Source organism: Prinia subflava, chromosome 17 (assembly GCF_021018805.1).
Source record: "Prinia subflava isolate CZ2003 ecotype Zambia chromosome 17, Cam_Psub_1.2, whole genome shotgun sequence".
Classification (NCBI taxonomy): domain Eukaryota; kingdom Metazoa; phylum Chordata; class Aves; order Passeriformes; family Cisticolidae; genus Prinia; species Prinia subflava.
In genome coordinates, this window is record NC_086263.1 from 7,151,662 (window position 1) to 7,178,183 (window position 26,522).

Below are 26,522 nucleotides of genomic sequence, written 5' to 3' on the forward strand. Positions count from 1 at the left end.
CATAACTGTTTTTAGCAAAATAAAATTATCTATGCCAAATAGAAAGATGATATAATTACAGTGAAGACTGTATTTATCACTGGAAGTCCTTCATGTATTCAAGTATAGAGACCAGGATTAAATAAAGTGCTCAGGATTGTGTGCAAAAGGGATTTGTGGACTAGGGTTATTTATTTAGTACCGAAAATTCAATAACCATTCTATAAGAACAGAGCAAAGCATGAATCTTTTCCCAGATCTATTAAAATCTAAAGTTGTGAGTTGTGGAGACACCTCGTAGTGGGAAATCTCATGAGACTTGATCCTCTGTTTATATAAGCCATCACATCTCCAGTTTGTGTAAGCTAAGGATCATGCTCTAAAGATTTAGTCATGAGGAGAGATGTTTCCAGGGTAAAGGGCTCTAAACCAGAAGCCTTTGGGCTTTTAGACTCCGTAGCTCTGTGCAGGAACATCATCCTTTCTTGGCAGTGCACTTTTCTGTTTGTAGTCAGTGCCTCTGTGTTGAGATCAAAGAGCCTCATGGAGGAAATGCTGACGGGAGCCCAGAGCCGTTCTTGCTAGTGGTGTCAAAAGGGTCAGGCTGTCGTAGGAGAAAAAACGTATGGAAATACAAAATCCCATTCCAGTGGGTTTCCTTTGGAGGTTTTAATGTACCTGAAAGAACAAAAGGTATGCTGAGAGACTTCGACTTAGCAAAGCAGCTGGCCCTTTTGCCATCTGTGATTCCAGTCAGGAATTTGCTGCTAGAAACAACACATGCATGGATGGGCTGGTGGTGGAGCTGTAACGGGAAGCTGTGTCTGCTGCAGGTGAGCCTTGTGTTCCACTGAGCTCCCCAGGCTTCCCTGTGGGCTGCAAGGCTGCCCAGCATTTTCCTGGCACTGACCAAACTGTGTTGTACCTGAGGCAGGGAAATGCTCCTCTAACAAAAAATGGGGCTTTTATGAACTATTTCCTGGCACCCATAAAGGTGTATATTGAAATGAGATTTTTCTACTGTATAAAAAGCTAACTCTGGAGACTTTTGGATTGATGTTTTGCCTCTGATAATGTGTCATGGCTTCCAGAGGCTCATAAACTGTCTGAAGAGTTTGCACCAGGTCATGCAGTAAGTGGATTCTAAAGCTGAGTTTCCTGACTCCCTGTTTCCTCTTCTGAAATTTATTCACTATCATTTTAGCAAAGAAAGAAGAAGCTACCCAAGCCCTCTCGAAGGTTCTGTCAGCTTTACGAGCCATTAGCACTACTAAAAGCCTGTAAGGACTTTCTTTTCCAGCAGACTTGGTACACAGATGTTGTGTACAGGATCCTCTCCAATGAACATATAAAAGTTTTGAAGCAGTATCCATCAGTGTTTCATTTGCTCTCGCTGGGTAGTTGCAATCCTTGGACATGTCTGAGGCTTGTTGCAGAGCTTGTTGCTTATTGCATTCATGAGGATCAGCCCCTGCCCTTGGGCATGCTTATCTTCTTCTTGTTGTTCCTCAAAACATTAATTAACTGATCAAATGCACAAGGTGTGTGTGTGGTGCCTGGAGACTTACAGGGCACGTGGAGCTTTGCAAGGCCAGCAATCCCTGTGTATCTGTGTTCCACTGCATGTAACAGGCAGCCATAAAATCACACAATGGTTAGCCCTGGAAGGAGCCTCAAACACCACCCAGATTCTCTGTAACGCAGATAACACCAGGGTGATTCCAGAGAACCCCTTGTTCACACTGGCAAACCATCCTTTGTGCTGACTGCAGTGAGATGTTCCAAAAGCTCAGTTCAGACTCAAAAATTGGCCCAGTGATACAACTTTAGGAATGAGCCAGCAAGTTGGATTCACTTAGAATCAGTTTTATTGCCAGGTAAGAAATTCATAGTAATATAGTGAATACATATGTTTACAAATAAACATTCTTAAAAAACAAACAAACATTTTATTGTAGGAAGTATTATTGGTATCATAAACTCTGTAGTTAACAAGTATTAACACGGGTTTACTTACAGAACATACAGTTACTAAAATATTTCCACATAAAATATGCTCAAGTTACACGAAACCTGTGTGAATTAGAGTGCAGCTGTAATGTGTATCTAAAGCATATGGATTAACAGCAACATTCCATAAAGGGTCAAATTAAGTCAGCCAGTTGTGAAGGCAATAAAGATTAAAGGAATAAAAGTAAGATAGTGGAGAGTCTGGGTTGTGTGCAAAGTATTTTTCTTGTGGGCTTTGTCCACTTCTGATAGTCTTAAAACATAGGATCATAAAATTTAGCAGCACGCTTATGGAGAGATACCGGTGCTCTCAGGATGCAAATCAATCTTGATATAGCTAAAAAAATGGTATCTCTATTTAACCAGATTTCAAAATCTTAGCCCTTGCATCCTTGACTAAGCAGAAGCACTGACAGTCAGTTGAGTACAGTAAGAAATGTGCCACTTCCAATTCTTCTCACGACAGTTCTCACTCCTCCCTGAATACTCTTCCAGACCTAATCTCCCGAAGAACTGACAACTGGTGAAAATGCAGCTGTAGTAGGACAGCTAGCTGGGATTTAGCCAAGTGACTGGTGTTGGGGAAGGGCAGGAATTTACTGAAAGGCTGAATGCACTGCCTGCCATCCCATCCCAACTCTGTCTCTGTGGATTTGCTGACGCCTTTACTGGCCCAGGACTGTGAGTTTGCTACCAGTGCCCAGTTCAAGAGTGGTTTTACTCACACAAACAAGGCATCCTGCTCATCAGAACTACAGTCAAGACCATGAGTCCAATTGTTTGTTTAGTTTAACCCCAGATCTCTGATGTTTGAGGCTGGACCAGCCTCTTCCACCACACAGCCCACCAAGAGGGAACGCCACTAGAGAAAGCCAAACAATAGAGACAATATACCAGATAACATTTACTTGAACTACAGAGAACTGCCATGGCTAAAAGCAAATACAAAATGAGAGACTAGAGGGGAGAAGTTGAAATTGGGAAAATGAAGGGGCTAACTAAATGGTCTTGACTGTGCAACCACTGCATGGAGATGTAGTCCAGTTTCCTTTTGGAACAAACAGAGGAGGCTGAACAGGGCAGAGCCCTTGTCATCCTTAGCAAAACATGAGGAAATAGCTTAAAGGAACAGAGGGGTCACTTTGAAGAACAAGACTGTCATTGAACAATAGTAATACAGTAAAGGCACCACCCACGCTTAATTTCAGTCTGAAGAAGTTGAAGATAGGCAAAACATTTAGGTGAAGAAAAAATCCTGACAGTCTGCAAAGTGAGAATTGTTACCATCTGCCTGAAAACAGGAGGACTGAGAGGGAATATTCTGATGCCCTTTTCCCCCCAGCAGCTTTCTGTGTCATATGAAGTGTCTCTTCATATTTTGGAGGTTCCCAAAAATTTCAAATCAAACGAAGTAAACTGAAATGAAATCTTCTGCTATTATCATCCTGCAGAATTCTCTACCAGCCAGAAAGGTCCCATATGCTCTTAATCATAACAGTCTTCATAAATTCCTTGTGAAAGTGTCTTTGTCCCTTATTGTATATATATTTTTTGCGTTCTCTATAGGATGCTGTGAAAGTACAATATTAGATGTTAGGGATCATACCAAGATGTTTGCTCTCGGTTTTTCACAGGTCTAGTGATTATTAATAGGTTTTATACAAAATTCCTCTCTGAAATAATATATTACAGTATATTGTTCTCTCTCTCTTCCTGTGTCTCAAGGCAGGAACATAGTGTAAATGTTTAAGCAGACATAAAGTTTCTCTAGATTGTGCTACTTCTCATCATGGATTTTAGTTTCAAGTAAAAAAATTTAGTCACACGGGTTTGTGTTCCATTGTGAAATACAAATGGAGTTTATAATTCAACCTTCAGTGTGTATTGCTGAATGGTATTAACCCACTCTTCGGCCTACAGCTGGCTGGATACCAAGAGCGTCCAGGTGGAAGTTCCTTCCTTCTGTTTCCTCTTCTTTTTTTGTTTTACTTCCTATTTTTAATTTTTTTTTTTGCCTTTCGGTCGAGTGTGTTGTGTATACATTTGCGTGTGGTTTTTAAAGGATTTCATTAGAAAAAAAAAAAAAAGAGAAAGCAAACAAACTCAAACAGTTACTTCTGTCTTGCTGTTGGTTATGAAGTATGGCTGTGGGCCCAGGTAGTGCTGGCTGCGGGTGGTCAGCGGGTCACTTAGCGTCGGGTCTCCCATGCCGTGCTTGCCCTTGTTTGTGAAGGCGTGCCGCCGCAGGGACGGGTCGTTGGGGTCCCAGGTTTTGTAGTGGGAGTTGTAGCCCAGGGGGTGTGTGTGTACCTTGCCCATCCTGGATTTGCCGTTCTGCCGGGTGAGCCCGCTGTCGATGGTGTAGGCGCGCTCCTCGTCCAGGCGCACCGGGTGCAGGGGCAGGCTGCCCTTGGCCGCCAGCTCGGCCAGGTGCCGCCGCTTGCTGTAGAAGTCGTCGTTGACTTTGTCAGCTGTTGGGATCAAAATAGGGGAGGGGACAAAAGGAATCAGTTGGACACGAGAAAAATGGTGAACAGTTTACAGCAGGTCTTACACAGTTCCATCTGCAGACCAGAACATTTACAGGTACATCAGTAAGAGAAATCCACACCACCTCCCGGCCCTGATTTTTGCTCTGGAGGAGAGTTTTGGATGCCATTGTGCCAGGCTTTCATACATGCAGACAAAACCCTGTTGCCCTTGAAGAAAAGACAGTCCCTGCCCCAAATCAGTCAGATTGTGCTGACATTTACATTATGGGGAGAAATCCTATGAGTCTCATCACTGTTCATGGCACACAGCACAGGAAATCCGGGCAGTCTGCAGAAGTACACGGCCTTTCCTAGGAGCACTGCAGCATCTTGGGTTGCACTGCTGTGTGAGAGCACATCCCTTTAAATGCAAAGTGACCTGTGGGTGTTTAACCCAGCCAGCTGTAATGTCTGCTGGTGTGTGTTGAGGTGGACCCATTTTTGTTCAATAATGCCTCAGGGCAATATTAAGAATGGGATCTGTTCTCCTAAATGGTTGGGAGTTCACTAATGCTTTATGGGGTTGAAAATACTTGGGGTTGTTGGAGGTTGGGTATTTAGCCTGTGATTGTACAGACCATGAAAATCCTAAATTCAAGGTTCTGACATCATTTTCTGGGGTCAGTGCCACTAAGAAATACAGCAACCGCCCTGCCAACAAATACTGCATTGCAGTTCTCAAATCAGGATTTTGCCCTCTGTGATTTCCTAGGCAAATGTCTTCCAGGGCACGCTTTTGCTCAAGTTTGATGTTATTGCTGGCATTCATTTGGCCTTGCTTGAAAGTAGGAACCATGCTTAGGAAGCTAAAGGCATTCTGCAGTAATCCAGCAACTCATTTCAATTTTGAGATTGAGGTTTAAGGGAAGCTTAACTGAATTTCATTTTTGAAGATCTTTCCTTTTATGTAAAGGGTGTTTATTTTCCCCCTTCAAAAATTTAGATGTTCATTTAAGATAGTGCCAAATACGTAGATCAGCTGGCGCTGTGTTAATCAGCAGTGGTGTGCTTGGAATATATATTGTGTCAGCCTGGATTTGACTTCTGCTGTGCCCTGGCTGGATCCATCCATTTTCCTTGAAGCCATGCCATGTAAGGCTTCTCTGCACAAGTCTGGTATGTGTAGCTGTCTGTACAGCTCAGCTTCTCTTGCCTTCATGAGGATTTTTATTCCCTGCACTGTTTTTTGTGTCGCTTCCCTCTTTTGCACTCGCCCAAGTATTCCTGGGAGGCTTTTGTTGCACTTTGAATTTTCTCCCTGTCTCTAGTTCTGAACTGGATCTTTATGCAAGGCAGAGAAATTCCCAGGAGCATCATATTAATCTTCAAGATCAGGCTTTAGCTGTGCATCCCCCTTGTCCTGGCCCCTCCACAGGGAAGAATATTACCAAAGGCAGTTGTTATTTATTATCTCATGACATTTTTTGTATAAATGACTGTGTAACTGGACTCTGCTCTTAAATGCTTAATTTTGTCATTAAAGAGGTGTTTCCTCTCCAATGGACTGAAATTGCTCCTTTCTGTGCTGTCAGATTGGGCTTTGTGCTTTTCCCCCAACTCCATCTGTTTCCTTTTCCATTGAGTGAATGGTTTTCTATAGCATACAGGTGTCTTCTGCTTGAAACAACTCACAGAATGCAGATAATGGCCTGCTCTCGTTTCAGAGCAGGGTGTGCAGTTGCAGTCGCTGATAGACCTGTCATGTGTTACAAAGAGACTCTGTGAAGCTCTGCTTTGATTTTGGAGTGAGTTGTTTCATTTAGAGAGCTGTAATCTGAATAATCAAGAATTTGTACCTATTTCTCCCTGAAAGAACTATTTCCAGTTCTGCATGTGGCTTGTCCTTTTAATTTGTTAATATTGCCTGAATGTCACAGAACCATTATGAATTAAAACGGGGTGGAAATGCATTTGCATTACTATTATCTCATTAACCTGTTATCAATAATTGGAAAAAATGGTTGCAGAAAAGGCACTGTGAATATTCACACAAGTCTTCATTTTTATAAATTTTTACATCAAAGGCACTGCAGGCCAGCTGTTAGAGCAGTGAGTTTCCATCTCCTATGACTTAGACCTTGGCTATTTTTGAAAAGTCATACGAGCTTATATAATTTAAATTCAACACAGTTAATTATGTCCAGCTTTAATAGGGATACATTTGTATGCTTGTTTCACATTTAAATTAGTTTAATTTGCATACAAAAATTAAAAATTTAGCTAATCTAAGAATAGAAGAAATGTATAAGTTTGTAGTTTTAATTTTGTCTTAGTTAGGTTGCAGCTATTTGTCTTCTGTAGCCAAGATCTTTAATCAGCTGGAAGGTAAATAATTACTTCACTTTCTAGAAATAGCAGTGGTGATCCAGCTATGTAAATAATGACCAAAAATTGCATAGGTTTTTATTGTCTGGCTTTTCTTGCCATTTTTCTCTTTGAGGCCACAACAAGCTCAAGCTACGTCCTCAGTTTCTGTTATTTTTTTCTCACTTGTACCTTTTCCCACTGCAATGGTCCTGGGTCTCTGAATTTTATCAGACATTAGATATGCTACTGAGAGCTCCAGTCATATCGAGGATGTCCTACAGCAGAGTAAATTGTATTTCTGGTGTACATAAAGAAAACCTTCACTGTTGAAAGAGGGAGGAAGAAATCTGCCTCACAAAGACTGTGCCTCTGACATGTCTGAAGTTGGTTTGGCTCTTGTTTATGCCATGTTATAATGTCAGATTTTCAACTCTTTGTTTCTTATGGAAAACCACACAGAAAATGAAGTTATTAATTCTGTAAATTTGGTTCCATTAAAGTTGCTTTAACTCACACAGTCCATAGTCCCTTTCTAGGGACTTCTCAGCAGTTCTCTGGAAACTGGGCTTGGAGAGAACAAACCAGGACGTGAACTGTGAATCCTCACGGGCAAAGTCAAGCAGAAAGCTGGCAAACAGCTGCCAAGGGCTGATTTTGTGTTTTGTGTGGCAGTGCCAGTGTGGGAGAGCTGCTGATTGTGTTTGTCCAGGTCCAGGAACGCTCTGCAGGCTCTCCTGAGGACTCTTCCCCGTGCCCAGGGGTCAGTGCTGGCAGTGAAAGGGAGCCCTGCACTGAGCATTTTAACCTCCCTCAATCCTGTCTTCTTTCTGCTTGCAGAGCAGGTGTGCACATAGGCACAGGTACCAAAAATGGGGAGGAGGAGATTCCCTGGTAGCAAATATGAGCAAAATCAGCAGTGATGGAACTGAATTGTTCAGTTGTTCAAGAGGGCTTTTGGCAGCTCTTAGCACCGTCCTTGTTCTTCCGTGCAGGTTTCACAGCAGCAGTGGGCTGTGCCCTGTGAGTGACCTGATCCTACTACAGAGTAGAAACAGGGCTTTTAACTTCTCATTTTCAAAGCAGAAAATATTCAGAACAGTAATATTGAGCACGGTTTTGTAACAAATGTTTTACCAAGAAAAGTATATTAATAGTATCCTGAAGCCAACTACTTTAAAAATCAACTGTGAATCTGAGGGAGTTTGTTTTTCTTCTTAAGCAGACCCTATAAATATGTTGTGGACTTCAAACATCCAAAGAGATATTTTGGAGTTAGAGGATGGATTTGTTATGTGACCTTAGGTACATGACTCAACTTCCCTCTGCCTCGGTTTCACCTGCTGTAAAATGAGCTGTTAGCACATTGGAGGAGGTACTTGTGTTAGGAAGTTGAATTGCTATTTGTAGAGTATTCTGAGAGTTTGGATGAAAGGTGCTATAGGAGTGCCTTTTGCATTGGCTTCAGTATCTTGATCAGTAAAAATATGACTTAAAGATATCACTGTTGTGTTTGGAAAAGGAGTAAAGAATTACAATTGCAACATTGCCAAATAATAATAGAGGAAGGGCTTTAATTTTGAGTGTTATTGTGTTCCTTCTTCTTGGTAGCTAATTATAAAAATATTCTTAGTTTCAATGTTTCTGTAAGGTACTGCACCCATAAATTTAGTTACCATTTTACTGTTCATCTGGAAAAAAAAAGTTGACATATGAATATTTTTCCCAACATTAAATGTGAGCCTGGCATGACATGGAAGTTTCACATCTTTCTACATAATCCATAACAAAAGCATGGAAACCAGCTTGCCAAGTAAATACCGTGGATGAAAATGTGGTTTCTTGACTATCAATGGCAAAAATCCTTGTGGCTGCCAAAGGGCCAAAATTTCTCAGTGAGCTTATTTGAATATAAGCTCTATTTGAGAGGTGTCCCAGGAACTATGTGATGTTCTGTTCCCCAGTTTAAATAGTCTTCAACATCACTGTGTAAGCACTTGTGGCAGAGTCATGTGGCCATGTCTTATCACTGTGAATGCTTTCTTTTTCTTGTAAAATATTACAGGGGGTTTAACTCCTTGTCTTACTGATCATGCTCTTATCTCTGTGGGTCCATAACGTGGCTCTGAATACTCACACTCCTTCTTACAGCTGTGGGAGAATGCAGAATCACGTCAGACTACTCAGTCCTACAGCTTTTGTGAAAACAGGCTCCTAGGAGTGGGAAGAAGCCTCTGAAGTGAGAGAATACACAAAGGAGTGAGCCCTTATAAAAGGTCTAAACACATTAAAAAAACAAAACCAAAACCCCAAATCAAAACTTCTGTGTGAGCTTCCAGTCATGTCAGAAGCCATAAAAATATGTGGGGACACTGCTTCTCACAGATGTTTACAGAACTGTTTGTTATCTGAATGTATTTAAGAACTAGTTTGTGAAATGCAGAGCTTTACTCTAGCCAAAAAGACTGTATTTCCCCCGAAGGGCTAGAGATGCAGAAAGCAAGGCACTGGGAAGTGCTGGGACAGGACAGCAGTGGAATTGCTACAGTGACACACCAGATTAGAGCTGAAATGAAGTGGGTCTGTTTGTGGGAGGTTTCTCTGTGAGGCTGGCCCTGTGTGATACACTGCAGTCTGTACCAAGGCTTTGCTTCCACAGCCACGAGTTTGCTGAGGTGATGGTGTCATTACCTGAAGCTGTGGGAGACTTATATTTCTCTAAGTAATGGAAGTGAAAACTCAAGGAAAGACAGAAGGGTAATGAATCCTGACTCACAGACAACATGAGAATTTTGCCCAGGGAAATACTGGGCTGCTGCCCCTGGTGGTGCTGTTGATCCTTTCAGAATGTGTGATTGCTTATTCATTTGCCTTTCCAAGCTAGCATCTAAAACAATGTGTTCAAAGGCTTCCAGGACATAAACCAGCTCTGTGTGAGAGTTCTTGCAGCATTTCATCTGCAAATCAAAGAAGTATCATTTGTACACTAGCACAAGTTTATTCTCGGGTGAGGGGAAAAGCTCACACAGACAGAGGTTGTGTTAGCTGCCCCTAGGTATGAACTGGATCCAATAAATTCACAGAAAAATGTGTTCCATACAGTAAAACAAATAACTAAGGGCCTGTGTTTTGAATTAAGGGACTCACCAACTATCATGGACCAGAGAAAAATTTGCTCTGCATAATGTGAAGTGGGTTGGAAAACAGAGTTCATGGGGAAATTTCAGCTAGACCGGATTCTGTGGGTAGAATGGGGAGCGGGCAGGACGATGTGAGAGATCTGTCTGTGGCCAAGAGAAGGGAGTGTGGTTATTTCATGGCTGCTCACTGTTCTCATCTCATAGGCACTGGCATAGATCTATACAAGTTGGGGCATTTTTAAACCCTACTAAATTTCAAGAAAGGGCAAATGCCATTTAAAATCATTTTTGCAGCCCTCCTCATTCTGAGTTTTGGAAACGCAGATTTCAGCCTATGGCCTGCATTGATTTTTGTCCTAAGTATTTCTTCATATGTTTTCTTCTAATACCATTTTGCCTTTATTCAAGACATTCTGAAAATGAAGACTATTTTATGTCTTTGGATTCTTTCCCATGGTTTTGATTTCCTACTGCTGACAGAAGTAAAGAAAAACACATAAAGCATAGAACCCCACATAATTTTTGTAGAACCTACTTTTTGTGGCTCAGTGTTATTCGTCTTCTGGCCCCCTTTACCACTTCATCTATTGACTGATTTCTTACAGTGATCTGGAGAGAGACCAAGCACGAGAAGACAAACCACATCAACCTTTTCTTCTCAGGCATTGTTTGAAAAGAGCTTGTCCACCTCCAGACACAAGACTACATTTTGTTTTCCCAGTGAAATAAAATTATTTCAAGATATGAGACATGAAAAAAAGATAAAAATGTAGGCCCAAACATTTCTTCTCCTCTTTTGATTATTTTCATGACAGTTTATGAAAGGCTGAGGAGGCCAGAATATTTCTGGGTTTTGAGACACATTAGGATAGGAATGTAATTAGAGTGGGTAAGTGAAGCCTCCAGTCTCAGCAATGCTCTCTAACCCCACAGCAAGCTCTGCTGCCCAGCTGGGAACTCTGGGGCAGGTTCTGATGAACTCCTCAGGCACCACACAGGATTTTTGCTTCACCAGGAGCAGGGCTGCCCTTCCCTGGAACACAAGAGCAGCCTCATGTCTGGGAGCAGCAGTGCCCCTCCTCTGACAACGTGCCAAAATGCACAGCACTGCAAGGTCTGGTTGGTTCTTTCTCTTTTTCCAAATGTTTATTTACTGTGTGAGTTTAGGCAGGTTTCTCCTTGGACATGTAAAATAGATTTTCCAGCTGGGCTTTGTATACTTGCCTGCATTGATTTACATAGTATTAAATTGCAATATTTATGATTCAGTTTTGCCAAGTGCTGCAGTGATATTGTGATTTGGTTTTGATCTAAACACTCCAGACACTCACATTCTGCCTAACCTAGGGACCAGTGGCATGCAGATATTTGAATCTAACCAGCATAAGAAAAACAAGACTTTTTCTGACTAACCAGAATATAGGCTCTGGTAACCTGCAAACAAATGGTGACTGATTCATGATAAATTAACATTAGAATTGTAAATGTTTTCAGGAAGCCTGAAATCCGTGGCATGCAGATAGACAAAGATCACACTGCTTGGTTGTATCCTCCAGTGATTTAACGTTTTAAATTCAAGCACCAACATGCTAAACTGCTGGTTCAGTGTTGTACAATGAATGATAAATTTTAGAAGGAAGTATGAGCACCAAGTCTATTCTTGATCCAAGGGATGAAATTGTAAAATAAGTTTAAGAGAATTATGTATTTAAATCCCTGAGTTTTCTTTGAAAATGCAGCCAGTGGCTGTCCTGTAACTGTAAATGTGTTTTTTCTTTATTTTTTTTCCTAAAGGCCTCTAAGCTTGTGGTTTTCACAGCATCTACAATGGCAAATAAATATGAAAAGTTCTATGGTGAAATATTTATTTCATTTTATCTCTTTTAAGCATATTTATCAGGTTTTTTTTTACTAGAAACCTTATATATGGTATGAAAACTTGCCTTTTGAAATACAAACTACCCAAGGAGTCATGCTGTCATGCTTAACTTCTGCATAAAGCATGACTGCAGTATAAACTGATTTAGGAAAGGAGGGTTTGGCTTGCTTTCTAAAAATGCTGTCCAAAGCCAAAGAGGTTAACACTTAGGAGATTTGCTTAAAAGGCTTCTTCCACTTCTTCCTCTGGTAATCTTGCTTGCTTTTTCACTGGGTGGTTTTTAATGCTTCTCAGGATAAATCTGATTGTGTCAGAAGTTTTGCAACGCTTCCACACATCAACAATAATACGGAATTGTTTGTAACCTTTTTTGGTTGCTGAGGACTCTCTCTGTAAGGGCAGGGCCTCCTCAGGGTGGCAGGGGTTGCTGCAGGAGCAGGGAGCAGAGCTGAGCACCCCAGCCCTGCTCCTGCAGCCTGCCCGGGGCTCTGCTCCCGGGGCTGCACACGGGGGACGTGGGGCAGGCAGAGCCGAGCCCGCCGTGTCCTGCAGGGGTTCAGCACCTGAAAAAGCCTCTTTGGTTTCCTTCAGGTGTCAATTTACCCCATCTAACACTGACTGGAAAAGCTCTGCCATTCCTGGCCATGTTTATTTGTAATAACTGTTCTTAGCATGAACATAATTGAATTTTCTTTTCACACGTTGCTGTCGGCATTCTTCTGTGCGCTCAATTTTGTTTTCAATTTTAATACTTTTGATTGATACTTTTGTTTCTTTTAGTATACTGCTGGTTATAACTCTTATACCTATGTCTGAATCAGCCACAGATGAGCTGAAAATACCAGATGTGATAACATAGGAAGCTGCATGAGAACACAGACAACCCAGTTCAGAGTATGAACACGTAATTAAGATGCGGTTTTAGTGCTGAAATAAACTTGCACTTTTATGCCTTTCAACTGCCATCATACTAGATTTATACTGTTATTTCTCAACATGAAGAAAGGCCTACAGGCTTTTTGAATTGTACTGGTTAAATGGAGAAAAAAAGTCCCAGTGATGTAATAGATTTTTTTTTGCCTAATTTATTTTTATTCAATCTGTTTCTTAACTGCTTTAATTTGAAAGGATTTTCAGTAATTGTTCCGGACTGAAGTTGATTTTTTTCCCCAAAATAGTTCTGGCATAAGTTGTTTCTATTAGAGAATTATCTTTTTCTACTCCCTTCTCAGGAGGAAAAAAAAAAAGTATTAAGTAATTTCATAGCTATACTTATACATATTGAGTCCTGGATTTTTCTTCTCCTTTTCCTGTCTCCCTCTTTTTAGACTCTGTGGCATTTGTATCATTAAACTCTTGAGCGTGGCTGCCAGAGGTTTCCAGACCAGAGATGTGTGTCAGACTGAAGGAGCTCGTGTTCCCTGGCAAGTCCCAAATTGCCCTGTCAGTGGGAAATGGATTCTTTGGGTTTTCCTGCAGCTTGGGCCGAGTGAAGGCAGAGCAGCAGCTCTGAGCAGAGCCCTCAGTGAGGCAGCAGCACCAGCCCAGGAAGGGTTGGAAATGCAGCTCCCTGCCATGAACAGTGAATGGTGACACACCAGACTGAAGGGGAGGGCACAGCTCCTCTCCCCCTCCCCAGGAACTGCACTCGTATCAATTGCAGGGGGAATGAGCAGCAGCAGTGCTGAGCTGCAGCCCTGCCATAGCCTAAAGAGCTTTGCAAACCTTCCCACCACAAAGCCCACCTGTTGGACTTCAGATTTTCCACAGAATGGAACCAAATGATATCTTTGTGGTGATTTTTTTTTAATGCTGTAGTATCATAATTACTACATATCAGATATTTTTTTCAGCTTCTTTTTTCCCCTTATCCTTCCTCAAATAAGCTGTTAGGGAAGGACTTTTGCAGAAATAAACTGTGCATTGCAAATTATGTTACTTCTCTTCCTCCCTCCACACCTCAAGCCCTTTGTTATTCAAGTAGGAATAAAGCAATGGTCTCTGTGACTTTTATGTGTGTAATTTCTGAAAAACATGTTTACTGTCTTTAGACCCCCTTAGCAGAACCAAAATAGCAGACAGATAATTGCTGCTGTTTATATGATATTTCTAGTAAGGGATTCATTCCTATCAGTGGTCTTACTGTCTTTTGTGTTCATGGGTAATCCTGAACATTGTACTCTGCTTCTAACTTATATCCATGTACAAAGCTGAAAAGTCTTAAAATATGATATCACAAATTAAACACAGGTATGAAACTCTTCCTGCAAAAGCATTGCCATATATTACCTACAAAGGTAATAGTTCAGAGGGGAAAATGGGTGGAGTATGTTAAGAGCAAGCAGTGTAATGTGGAGGCTCCATGGTGGGAACTGTTAAAAGCCACACTTCAGATTAAATCTAGATTTGAGTTGGGATCCCACAGTGTTCCTATTTATCTGCAAGTATTCAGTGTTGTTTTCATATCTTTCGGATCAATCTCTACGCTTAAATAATTGATAAAAAAATGTGCATTGCAGAATGAGAAGTGTGTTTATATTGTGAAATAAAACAGTTACAGAGAGAGATTTTTAGGAAGGGCTGCAAGTGAAAATGCTCAGCATTGTTAGGCTTTGTCATCGCGTGAGCTGAGCCTTGTTTTTATGTTTTTATTGGCTCACTTTTATTGCCTGAGCACAAAGTTTCACTCATGTCTTCACATCACTTAATGTGTAAAAAAATCTCATGCATAATTCATCAGCACTTCACAGAAATAGGTTGGAATAACCCATGCTTGATTTAGATTTACTTGTTTTCTTCCTGGGGCCGCCACTGATCTCAATGGATGGAAATAAACCTGGTTACTGTAAGCTCATTACCTCTGAAGGCTCTACCTTCCAGGCCAGAAGACAAGGAAAAGACAACAAAACCCCATTCTCTAGCAGTGGGCTGGTTTCTGGTACTCTTATTTTAGATCTCTCCATCATATCTCATAAAAAGGAGAAAATAACTTTTTGTTTCATTTTGATTCATTATCGCATAATAATGATTTTAAAAATCAATTTGTTTCCAGAGAACCAACCTAAATTTCTGTGAAAGGGTGTGAGTTCTCTATGGTGCATAACTTTATGGAATGTGAAGTGGTGTTTATAAGTCCAACTTCTATGAATGATTGGTAAAGATTTAGTTTTCAATATTTTAATGTGCTGATAAAGAAAGAGGCCTTTTTTTGTGGTAGGGAGCATAGGTGCAAAGAATATCAACATCAGGATCAGAATTAGCATGCACAGATTTAAATTTGCTCTTTTGGCATGAAAAATTGGTTAAGATTTAATCAATTCTTAGGAATCTTCTTTAGCCATTCTGAAACCAGGGAGTGGACCAAGTTCAGAAAAACCAAATTCACTAGGTGTGAGTCCAACCCACAGAACTAAAAGTTTAAAGTTTAAACCCAAACTAAATACACCTCAAGGTCAGATCTTCTTTCTATCCCAAGTTCATTGTGTTGCTAATGTGTAAGAAATGAGCCAGCATAGATGGCAGTGTTTGAGAGATTCCTCTTTTGGTGCTAAAACTGTTTCTTGTCAAAAAAGGACTGTTTGCATTTTCCTTCCACCTGCCACGATGTCACTTCTGCCAAGACCAACATATCCCTAAAGTTCCCAAATCCATCTCTTTGCTAAAGGATGGAATGGGCAGTTGCTGCTTGGTGATCTGATTGCTTAGAGCACAATTCCCCATCCTCAGAAAGAATATCCTCCTGTAGACTTTACAGTAAAATGTTTTTTAAAAAGCCAAAAAAGAATGTCAGCAAAGCAGATGATTTAGCTCAAAATACTGAGGCTCTGCACAAATGCCATATTTATAATTAAAATGTGAGTACTTCACTGGAAGAAGAAATGAGTGTTCTGGATGAGAAAACAGGGAAATATTTTGATCAAGACTCTCCAAGCATTTTATATTTACCTATGACAGTGTGCCTGTGGGTATCAGAAGCCAATTGGGTAAATAACAGAGAAAATAATTAAATGATTTAGTGGAAGCAAGAAGAAGTCTTGTAATTTCATCTGCATGCACTGGGCAGGCTGTGAAATTTGCTGGGTCCCATCAGAAGATGTGAGTGGAACAAGTGATGCTCCACTTGCTGTGGCTGGGGAATGGGAAGGCTGAGGGAAGGTGCTGGCAGGGGGAGTGGTGGAGCAAGGCTTGCTCCTGAGTTCTGCTTGGCTTTCCTCTTGTGCCTGAAGTAGAAGCGAGGATTGAAATATGAAAGACTTCCCTAACAAATGAACACTCAAAAGCTTCAAATTCTCCAGCCACACTGGGTTGAGTAAATAATAATAATAAAGAGATACCCAGCTTTTCTGTCACACTTCCTTGAGGCAGATCTCTAGCTCCAGTGTTGAGTTAGGCAGATCACCTAGTCAAGCATTATTTATGATACAGCCCATACCTCTGGATATATGAAATCATTATCTGAATCACCCTCTGGATATTACAAGTGATGCTTTAATCTGTGCTTCCCTGTCAGTTTTTTGTGGTATTAAATCCAGTGAGATATTCCTATGTCCCAGATTTTTTTTGATCCATCTTTGTGTAACTGCCTATGGAAGTGGTAATTGAAAATTTCTTTTGTCTTTGAGAAGAAAGCACAATTCCTTTTTAAGCCTTCCAAAGAAGAATGAATATTTACCTCTCAGTCCAACAGTGTGGCTGGTATAGGAAAATAAATTAATACAAGCATATTGTGTCCAATAAATTTGTTGTTCTACTTTGTCTAAAAGTGGACTGTATCAACCCTGTGAATGCATGGGCAGGCAAGTTGTGTGTTTCCATTTTTCCAGTTAGTGTTTCCTTCCAGGCCAGAGCACAATGAACCACAGGGAATGGTACAGAGTCTCGTGGTGACAGACAGATCTTGTACCACGCAGAGTCACAGTCATTTCTATGGAAATTGAATGTCTGAAGCTCGGGAGCAGGCAGCAACAAATTTCCCATCAGACAAGAAGGTGGTTCAAAGATCACAGCCCAGAGCTAACCTTGGGGTGATCCTCCCTTGGATCCCTCTGTGTGTGCAGAGGACACAGGGCCAGGTCACTTTGCTCCTGTGCTTCACTTTCTGGGGCATTGTTGCCTGGTGCCTTGGCCACTTGTGACCACACTGCTCCTGCAGGGACCTAACCAGGGGACATTTATTCTCTGAGTGTCATATTTGCAGAATCTCACTTTGCAGTTTTGCAACTGCAAGCAGAGCTGGATCACTGTCTAATGCTTCCCCTGGGATCAAAAAACTGTGCAGCTTCAAGAAATGCTGGGAGCTGTAGACTCAGAGATGTGATGGTGGGTCTGCTGCCAATTATCTCCTTCTAGCTTCACTGTATCCAATCAATTAGATCTGATTTAATCCCACAGGAGACTAACGACTCCCAGCATCAGGGAAGGCTTCCTGCGTCTGTCTTTCAGGAAGGAATTCTGTCCATTGTATTTTTATTTCTTTTTCTCTTGACAATGTCCAGTCAGTTCCTCAAATGTTTGTGTGTCTGTGTGTGCGTGAGAAGGGAAGAAGAAAATTTATGAAATAAATAAAAAAATCATGGTAAACTGTAGAAATATTTGTATTCTCAGTTTTCAGTTGCATGTCTGTGCAGCTCTCCAGCATCTGAGTGATTATTTCCCCAGTTCTCCAGAGATTTTGAAGTTGAGTTTGGGGTATATTTTTCATTTCTGCAAGAAAGTCTAAAGATATGTAGTGACTTTGCACTCCCTGAAACTCAGAAAAGAAAATTAACCATTACTGAGCTGTGCTTGCAGAACAGTGTGACTGAATAAATAACTAATAACTCAGGATAATGAGGCCAGTTTGAGCTCTAGGAAACTCCTAAGCAACAGGATGGGCTACAACTCCTACAGCTTAGCAGAGTGGAATTTGAAGTTGGATTGTTCATGCTTTCCAAATGAATGTCCAAATGATGTGCATAAAAAGTTGTGATGAGCTACCTTTGTATGTCCTGGGACTTGAATTTCATGAAGGTGTTCAGCTACAAGATCTCCATCCACTTATAGCTTTAGGCATGTCAGTATTGCTTAAGTGAGCAATAACCATTTAAGCATGGAGTAAAAACATGGTTGATGAACTGGAAATAAGAATAATTTATGCAGAAAAACCTCTTTCTGCACTTTTCACATAAATAATCAAAACACTGAAGGAAATCAGGATCATGTAGTTTCAGGTGACCAAAAAATTGGAATTTCTGAACACTGGGTGTTAATTGCCACTCGACATTCAATGACCACTTCTGCTGGGACTGTCTTGGAGCTCATTAACTCTTTTCCCTCAGACAGTCTCTCACATTCTGAGGTGGGAAAAAATTTAGCACTGTTGAAAAGAGATTCTGTGGCTTGAAAATGGAAAAATAATGGATGAACACAGTCTACCTAACAAGAAGTCAGATCAGCCAGACAGGTGGGCTAGAGATACTAGGAGGTAAATTTCTTATCTATTTGTTCAGGAAATGTGCTCTCTATCTCATTTCCAAGTGGTCCTCTGCCTTCTGCTGATCATTCCCTGGTGGTGTGTGGAGAGTAAAATTCTGGTGCAGTGAGGAAAACAGTAAGCACATGTCAACTCACCAGCACATTGCTGTACTCCAGGCACTCATCTGAGAACACAAAATAGGCACAGAATGTCCTCACATCATCCAGAGATGTAAATGCCAGCAGGCAGTAAGGGGAAAAGGTGAATTTGGTCAACAGCCATGGTCAGTACTTAAGGAATTCCGGAGGCTGCAGCAAATAAAGGAATTCCTAACAAGAATTGAGGAAAACATCCTCCTCCACTGAGTGCAAAAGGGTTTGGTTGTGCACTTTGAGTTTGTTCAAGTAAAAATATTTAGCTTTTCAATAAAACACATCCACAGCAGCCTTTTCAACTCTCCTCTCCCCCGTGGTGCTGAATCAGGCACTGCAGTGCACGCATTGCACTGCACACATGCATGAACACTCCAGCCACACTCTGCTGAGCTCTGTCACTTGGAATATGAGGGGCAGATCTAAAATTGCTTCCTGGGGGTCAGCTTGCTTCACTCCAAGGTGTGGATCACTCTTACTCAGCAGCACAATGCAAATGAATAGCAAGGGCACTGTTGTCTCTTGTTTTCACAAGCTCTTGAATCTTTACTGAAGTTAATGAAGAACCTGAACATGATCAAAACAGAGATTAATGTGACTCGCTACTTTTCCATAAACTGAATTTTCACAGCAGACAGTCACTGAGGAATGGGTAGCTCACTTCTAAAATTAGCCAATTTTTTAGGACATCTGTAGTTCAGAAGAAAGCAGCTGTGTAGAAATTAATTTAATACTGCCTCTGGTAAAGCTTCACTTTTTCAGTTATCTAAACTTTTTACCACTTATGGAAACGTTCTGATGAGGGATATTAATGTACTGTAGCTACAGTTGCTACAAAACATTAGAAAAGCTTCCTCCTCCAATCTCTTATTAAAGAAAAGGGTTAAGCACAGTGGGCTACACCCAAACAATGGGATCATGCAGAGTGAGGGGCACTTAAATGAATATGGTCTGCTTCAAATGCATGGAGAAATACAGAACACATCCCTTATTGAGGTTCTCTTGTGGCAAATGAATGCACCCTCAAGCCACTATCAATGAATGCAAAAGGAAATGGACTACACACACTCACTAACCTGCTGTGGGGGTCCATAAATACAAGTCTGAATGTTGGCAGGAAAAAATGCCTTTGCCCTGCTCCATGAGGTCAGGGTGAACTCAGTCTGTGTCTGCTTGTTCAAAAGACGTTGTCAGGTTAAATTTGTATCGGTGGGCTTGATGTTGGCCAGCTCCTCTTTCCTGTCAGAGCTCTCTGAGAGCCAACACGAGCCCTGCAGTCTGGGGAGCTGGATGTCACCGTGGGGACAGACCTAGGCCTGGCTGGCATTAAGGAAAAACCTCTTTGTCACCTTGGGATGTGCTCAGGAGGTGCTCTTGGGAGGAATCAGGGCCTGGAGTGTCTGAAAATGGCTGAAAACTCAGTGTAGTTCTCGTTCCATAAGTCCAGACAGAAGGTGTGAATGTGTAACACTTTCAAAACCTCTCTTGTTTCCTGCTGAAAAGTTTGGATCACAATGCAGCAGTTTTGTACTTGTGAAAGTTCACCTGCATCTAAAACTTGGCTAATGTGGTCTGAGACCAGTGGATCTGCGGGGGCAAAAAAGAGAGAAGGGGTAGGAAGAATAGAGGAAAAGCATGGGAAGATGGTGCAATCCCCCTGGAAGAAAATGTCCCTGAAAGTTATGTTTAATTTAGTTTAAGATTCTGAGAGGCATTATACAACTTCTGGAGCTGAAGTGCACAATCTTTCAAGGTTGATTAAATGGTATGGTTATAATCTAGCTACTTTAAAAGCTTGTACTCAGACACACAAGAAATAGCTAAGTTCTAATTTCATAATATTTTTGAAAGGTTCATTCAGTGGCTCTTGGGCAGATGAGAGAAGTTTTTAGAGTGTTTCATCTCTCATTTTGTTATGCTTAAATACCTTTCAGCTTTGATGATTGGCTTGACCTAAATTGACATCTGAAAAAGAAGCTCAATATCAGTGCATAAATCTGTGATAATCACCACATCATTACACAGTAGCACCTTTTGAAGAAGGAAGTTGTGAAGCTGCTTGGTATTCAAAAGCCAGCAGAAAGCTATTAACCCTTGTTTTTATAAACAGATTTAAAATGCCACTTGTAAGATACAAAACCAACAAGCTAAAGTGAAACTGAATTATTTGAGATGGGACTTGGATGTACAATTTTGTTAGAGGTCTGGTGTCCTGAAATGCAGATTAAGGAATATCAGTTTGTGATGAAAATTTTTTCTGGCATGGTGAATACTCTGTTCTTAAGTCAGAAAGCTCTGAGCTCTTCTGCTCTTTTTCTAGATACATATCTCTGTCAGGAAATAGAGAGAGTGGCATTACTCTAAATTTAAGGGGAAACAATGTTAACATCCATATGTGAAAGCTAAGCAAGGCTAGGTGGGAAGACCCCCCCAGTTTTTAATGTATTATAGTCCAGAAGGGGTTTTCTGCCATCACAGGGTGTGCAGCAGGTATTTACAGCCCCTGGAAACTTTTAGAAGTATAGATATTCAATATGAAAATTATTTTGGGTTTTTTACTCACTATTGTGCTTTTCCCTCCCCACAACTGTTTGTTTGAGGATGTTCTCTCATTGACTTAAAATAATACTAATCAGGCTCAGAAAATAGCCACCACTGTGATCTTTATTAGGAGTTTTATCATGCACTAATTGTTGGAAATCATAAGATCTCAGATCATTTCTTCAGTGAGCTACTAATGTACATCTTGCAGGAAATGTGAAAGTTCTTACTTCAATACTGTATGAGTGCCTTCTCTTTTTGGAAGTATTTAGCAGCTGTCTAAAACATGCTGATGTTTTTCTCTCTCATTTGTGTAGAAAGCTGTGGGAAATACACACCACAATGCATACATGGGCATATTATAGAATATCTCAGGTTGGAAGGGACCCTCAGGGCCCATCAAGTCCAACTCCTTGGTTTGGGGCATTGAGAACTGGGGCTGAACACTGTATGTACAACACAGGGGAAAATTGCTGGAAACTGTCTTGCAGGGGCATGGGGTGGTTTTGTGTGCATGTATGAGCCCACATCAAATCATCACCAGCTCTTGCACGTAGTTCTCTTATCCCTTAATTGCAGCCCTCCCTTAATTTTCATTACATTTCCAACTAACATGTTAATCCATATGAAATTCTACCATGGGACAGTCAATATGGAATTCTGTCATGGAATAGTCCAGGTGAGCAGGACCTCGTTCCCAGCTTTGAGGCAGATCTCAGCTGCCAGCAGAGGTGCCCACGCTGAGCTAAAGCAGAAGCGCTCACTCACCGACTGCCTTCAGAGACGCGTACTTGTTGAGCTCCTTGCCGGGGGGCTGCTGCTCGTACGGGTTTGTGATCTGGCCCAGGCTGGGGTAGGAGTGTTGGTGTGCCATCTGAGGAAGGAGGGGGGACGTTGGCATGACGTTGTTCATCTGTGGTGGATCTGTTTTAAAGAAAATCGACACGCGTTAAGGAAAAAGTAAATTAGTCTTAAGGTTTTCACGTCGTTATTGAGTTCAGATCAGACAGAATATGTCCTGAGATTTAATCCAAAAGACAGCATTTATTATTGGGAGTTTGAGTGCAGCAGACCTGTACTTTGAACAGTTAATGATATGATTAAAAGCTGACAAGTAATTATGGCAACACACAATAATTTTTGTATAAAAAGATCTTTGAACTAAAAAATAGGTTTTCAAAACAATTGAACACCAACAATACTGAATTTGCTGCAGCATTAAGATACAAAGCAAAACATGGAGTTTGTTCCAAGTTAGGCTGAATACAGGGCAGTAGAGTGGTTCTGTGCACTAAAAGAGCCAAACTCATTTAAATTGGCTCAGGCTGCTGCACATTCACAGTTACACTGCTTTTAAAACCAGGAGTAGCTTCATTATTTGCCCAGCATTATGTTCTGTTCTGTAGACAAGCATCACAGTGTGAAATATGCTTTTTGCTTCATGACTATCATTAGGTGATTTCTTCAAAGCACATACTTTGTCCTGAAGTTTTCTCCTCTCCCCTGACACTGGGTATTATAATATCATACCAAGATCGTGTGTTCTGTAGCAGACATACATAAAAACAAGAGCTAATCACTGCTTATGCACAGCTTTATGCCACAACTCACCCTGTATCCTTTCTGAAACTGATTTGTTCCTTTATGGTAGAGAATACAGCCTGTATACTTTTCTTTCTAATATAAAATTTATTTGTTGTTTCTAGAGTTCAATTCCAGCCTCTAAAACATTTGCTCATAATTGTATGATGCACTCAATTTGCAAACCTAAATTTCAACCAATTTCAACATGGTCAGTGTATCTATTTTTTGCTGAGTCTTTCTCTAGGCTATGTATTTTTGTATTTTGAGATATTTGGAGCTGACTGGCAATTCTAGAACCTTTTCATGGCTTCTGCAATTGCAGACAAGCACATTTTTTCTCCTGCAATGAGACCATGGTGCTGTCTTGGTGACAATACAGTAACTCCCACAGCATCAAGCACAGCAGAGAGATCATGTCGACAGAAAGCTGGTCAGTCATGGGAGAGGTGGTTTATTGTGATGGATGGATTGGACCATCCTCCAAGTGCCCACAGGACCTGGCAGAAGCCAAATATCCCTGCAGTTTGGCAGGATTTTAAGGGAATTGAGCCACCTGGCTTTCCACAGCTCATTAATAAGCAGGAGTTGTGAAGTCAGTTAACAGATTTACTGCTGGGAGGGAAAAGAAACCAAAGGTGTTTTTTAACTTCTTCCGTGTCTCTGGTGCCTGCTGCAGCTTCTGCTGTGCTCACTGGGGCTGCCCCTGCCCCTGCAGAGCTCTGTCCATCCCATATCTGTGCCTAAGCTGGGAGGGGACCCCGAGGTAATGGGGAAAAAATGGTACCAGTGCTGTCATTTAATAAAAGGACAATTCTTCTTGCTGTTACTGGTTCTTAATAAGGAAGAACTGAAAATGAGAAACTCTTCTGTTTCAGAATTCCCCAAAAACTATTGGTACACCTTTTGAATCTTTTTTTAATAGTTTACCTTGAAAGGGGAAGTTGGTTAAGTCAGCAATTTCACAGAAACAGTAGTTATTTTAAGGAACTGTTATTGCATTAAAAATATTATGAGCACCACACTCATTGCTGAAATGACTTCCAGGCATGGAGACTTCCAAAAACAATGTAAATAAGGTGTAGCTAACTAGGCCTGGTTTCTCTATGTGTTTTTACTTAGACATATCAGTTTTATTCAGCCACCTCTCTAAACACAGTGGAGAAGGTTACCCCAGGAATGTGCTGGGGAAGGTGAGGGAGGTGAACCTGGCCTTTGTCCAGCTGCTCAGGGACAGACTCAGTTGCTTCTCAGTTGCTGGGTAACTAATGGGGCTGGGGTTTGCTCCCCTGACTGTTCACAAAGATGTAAAGAAAAATGCTTTCAATTTCTAGATCTTCTTTGATTTCTCTCCTATCTTGTTAAAAGCCCAGAACTCTTCTAAATTATGAATTTCAAGCAAATTGAAGACAGTCATTCTTACACGGCCACGCTGGCTAGCACAGAGCCCCCCACTCAAGCCAGATGCTTACACAAGTCTGTCATCACACAGAAGACACAGCTCAAACTGCTCATTCGTTTGGCCATTTGCACCAAGTGAATTAAGCAAAAGGCCACCACTGGCAAAGTGCATTTAGCCATATTGAGGACTGATTCCTATTTATGAAGAGGCTTCCATTGGATGGACTCCTAGGGCCTGCAAGAGAAATCTTGATATATAGAAACTTTGATATATACATCTGTCTAAATCTGAATCAAACTAAATTTTAGTCTAACTTGGGCATTGCTGGTGAATGTTGCATGTGTTCACAGGCTCACTAAAGTATATGATCTGATTCCTTATTTGGTTTTCTAGAAATAAGTGAGCAAACAGGACACTTGTGTCATGTTCTCCCCATGTAGCTAACATGAGGATGCAGGTAAGTAAATTCACCTGTATTTGGATGCTGCTTAGGAAATGTTCATGACTGGAGCAGAAATGATGTGGTGTAAATTCTGCAGCAGTCTGGGCAATGGGCAGTGCCAGTGTAACCACTGCAGGAGCCCTGTGAGCTGTGAGCAGCTGGGAGGTTTTGAGCACCACTGCCCTACCTTGAGCCAATCCACATTTATACCTAAAAAAAGGGATTTCACAAGATGTTTGTGAAACATCCAAATCTGAGATTTTTCTTTTTTTTTTTCCCTGAATTTGGAAAAAATAGTAAGTGTTACAATCCAGGGAGGAAAAAATAATAATTTTGATTCTTCAAAATATTTAGTGATACAAGGGATTGGTTTAAATGGGAAGAAAGTTTAACCAGAAAAATCCCAAACAGCTTTACCAGTGACCCCTTGTGCCAGGTGAAATACTTTGTACTTATAAACCAAATATTCTGTGATTGGTATTTGCAAACAGCTGCTTCACTGAATGGGGGCAACTTTAACCCGAAAGCTGTGGCTGTGCTCACAGATTATTTCTGGCAATGTGACACTGGTATTGTCCACCACAGTATTCCATACAACCAGCTGCATTGTGCCCCTGCCAAGTTATATATTTATTTTTAAAAAGCAGAGAGTATGAACATCACAAAGGCTCAAAAAACTGTTTGTGCCACAGCTTCTAGCATGAATAATCAGACCTGATTAGCAATGGTGATATTGTAAAAAACCTGCAATATTCCCAACCTATCTTATTTTCTGCTGAAGCAAGGAAATGCAATGCCAGCCTGCTCCCTAACCTTCCGAGACTTTGAGGGGTTATTGTGGATGAAGTGTTTGTGGTTTGCTCTCTCTCTTCCTGCTACCAGCCCAAAAGGAAGAGTTTAAATATGCTGAAGCTCACCACACACAGGCTAGATGTCAGATGGGCAGAAAATGAGAGGGGAAAAAAGGAAAAATGAAAAAGTTCTTTTTATGCTGGAGTGTTTTTGACTGTGATTCCTTCAAGACCTCTAGGTATAGAAAAGCTGCTGGGAGACACATGGAGAAGAAAATAACTGGAAGGAAGCTGCACCCAAACCAGTTTATAGCTAGAGAAAGTGGGGTTTATATCCCAGCCACCAACAGTGAGCCTTTGGAAATGTCTGAGGCATTGGCTTCTGGTCATATTCCCAGTAGCTGAGAAATATTGATCATTACCTTATCTCTTTACTACCTCAACCTAAATCTCAGCAATTGAACCTACTGCAGTTAACTGTTTACTGCATTTTTCAAGTGAAAATGCTTTTTGGCACTCGTCTCTGTGAATTTTGGAGTTAGTTTAGTGTGAATCACGTGGCAATAGTGTGATTGGTCACTGCAATTATTCTGCAAACGGTCTACTTAAGATGGTGTTATATCTGATTTATGTACTTCATTCAGGAACCAAGCAATGGGCAGTCAGCAAGTATTAAATATAAATAGGACCTGAATGTAAAACCAGTCACAGTCCCATGTGTGCACAGGGTGAGACAAGGCAAAAGCCTCAAAGCTGAGTGTTTGATTTCTGCAGTTTCTGTAGGATATGTTGTGTGCTCACCTGGTTTGATTAATCTTGTCAAAAAGCTGCCAGAGCTATGGGGGACTGAGGGTTAGAGGAAAGGCTGTGGGGAGGCTGCAGCAATAATGAGCTTGTTCACTGCTTCAGAGCCAAGGGCCTGCCATGGGCATCCCTTCAGCTCAGCCCTTCCCTCCTCCTCTTCAGCCAGGGGAGAGGGAAACCTGCTCTGCAGAGTGGCCTGGGGATTCATTCCTTTCTGTACAGTGAAGTCAATGATTCAGTGCTTGAGGACAGGGAAAATGAACAAACTCCATAGGCACAGAATGGAATCTATTAGGAAATGAGTGGTTACAGGCATCAGGAAAAGCACAAATGAGAAAGGCAATGCAGTAACAAAACAGGAGAGGGTGGGGGGAGGCCAGGAAAGCAGAATGAGATTTTGCTGTAAAAGCCACCTGCAGACACACATACAAAAGAAATAAGAACAAGACAGACAAAAGAAGTCTGGGAAGTCAAAGGGGAAAAAAAGAGAAAATTCAGAGCAAAATATAATA

At 41.2% G+C, this 26,522-nt stretch overlaps 1 protein-coding gene across 2 annotated transcripts in view; it reads right to left on the minus strand.

Annotated features, from left to right (window-relative positions):
• Window positions 1-1,829: 1,829 nt before the first annotated feature.
• SHISA9 (shisa family member 9) overlaps window positions 1,830-26,522 on the minus strand; it is a 176,291-nt gene continuing 151,598 nt past the window's right edge. For both annotated transcript variants that reach the window (XM_063414593.1, XM_063414591.1), the window contains 2 exons: window positions 21,759-21,914; window positions 1,830-4,460 (listed from right to left, as the gene is read on the minus strand). In XM_063414593.1, the coding sequence (XP_063270663.1) occupies window positions 4,093-4,460; window positions 21,759-21,914 (524 nt within the window). In that variant the 3' untranslated portion in view covers window positions 1,830-4,092. The remainder of the gene's footprint in view (window positions 4,461-21,758; window positions 21,915-26,522) is intronic.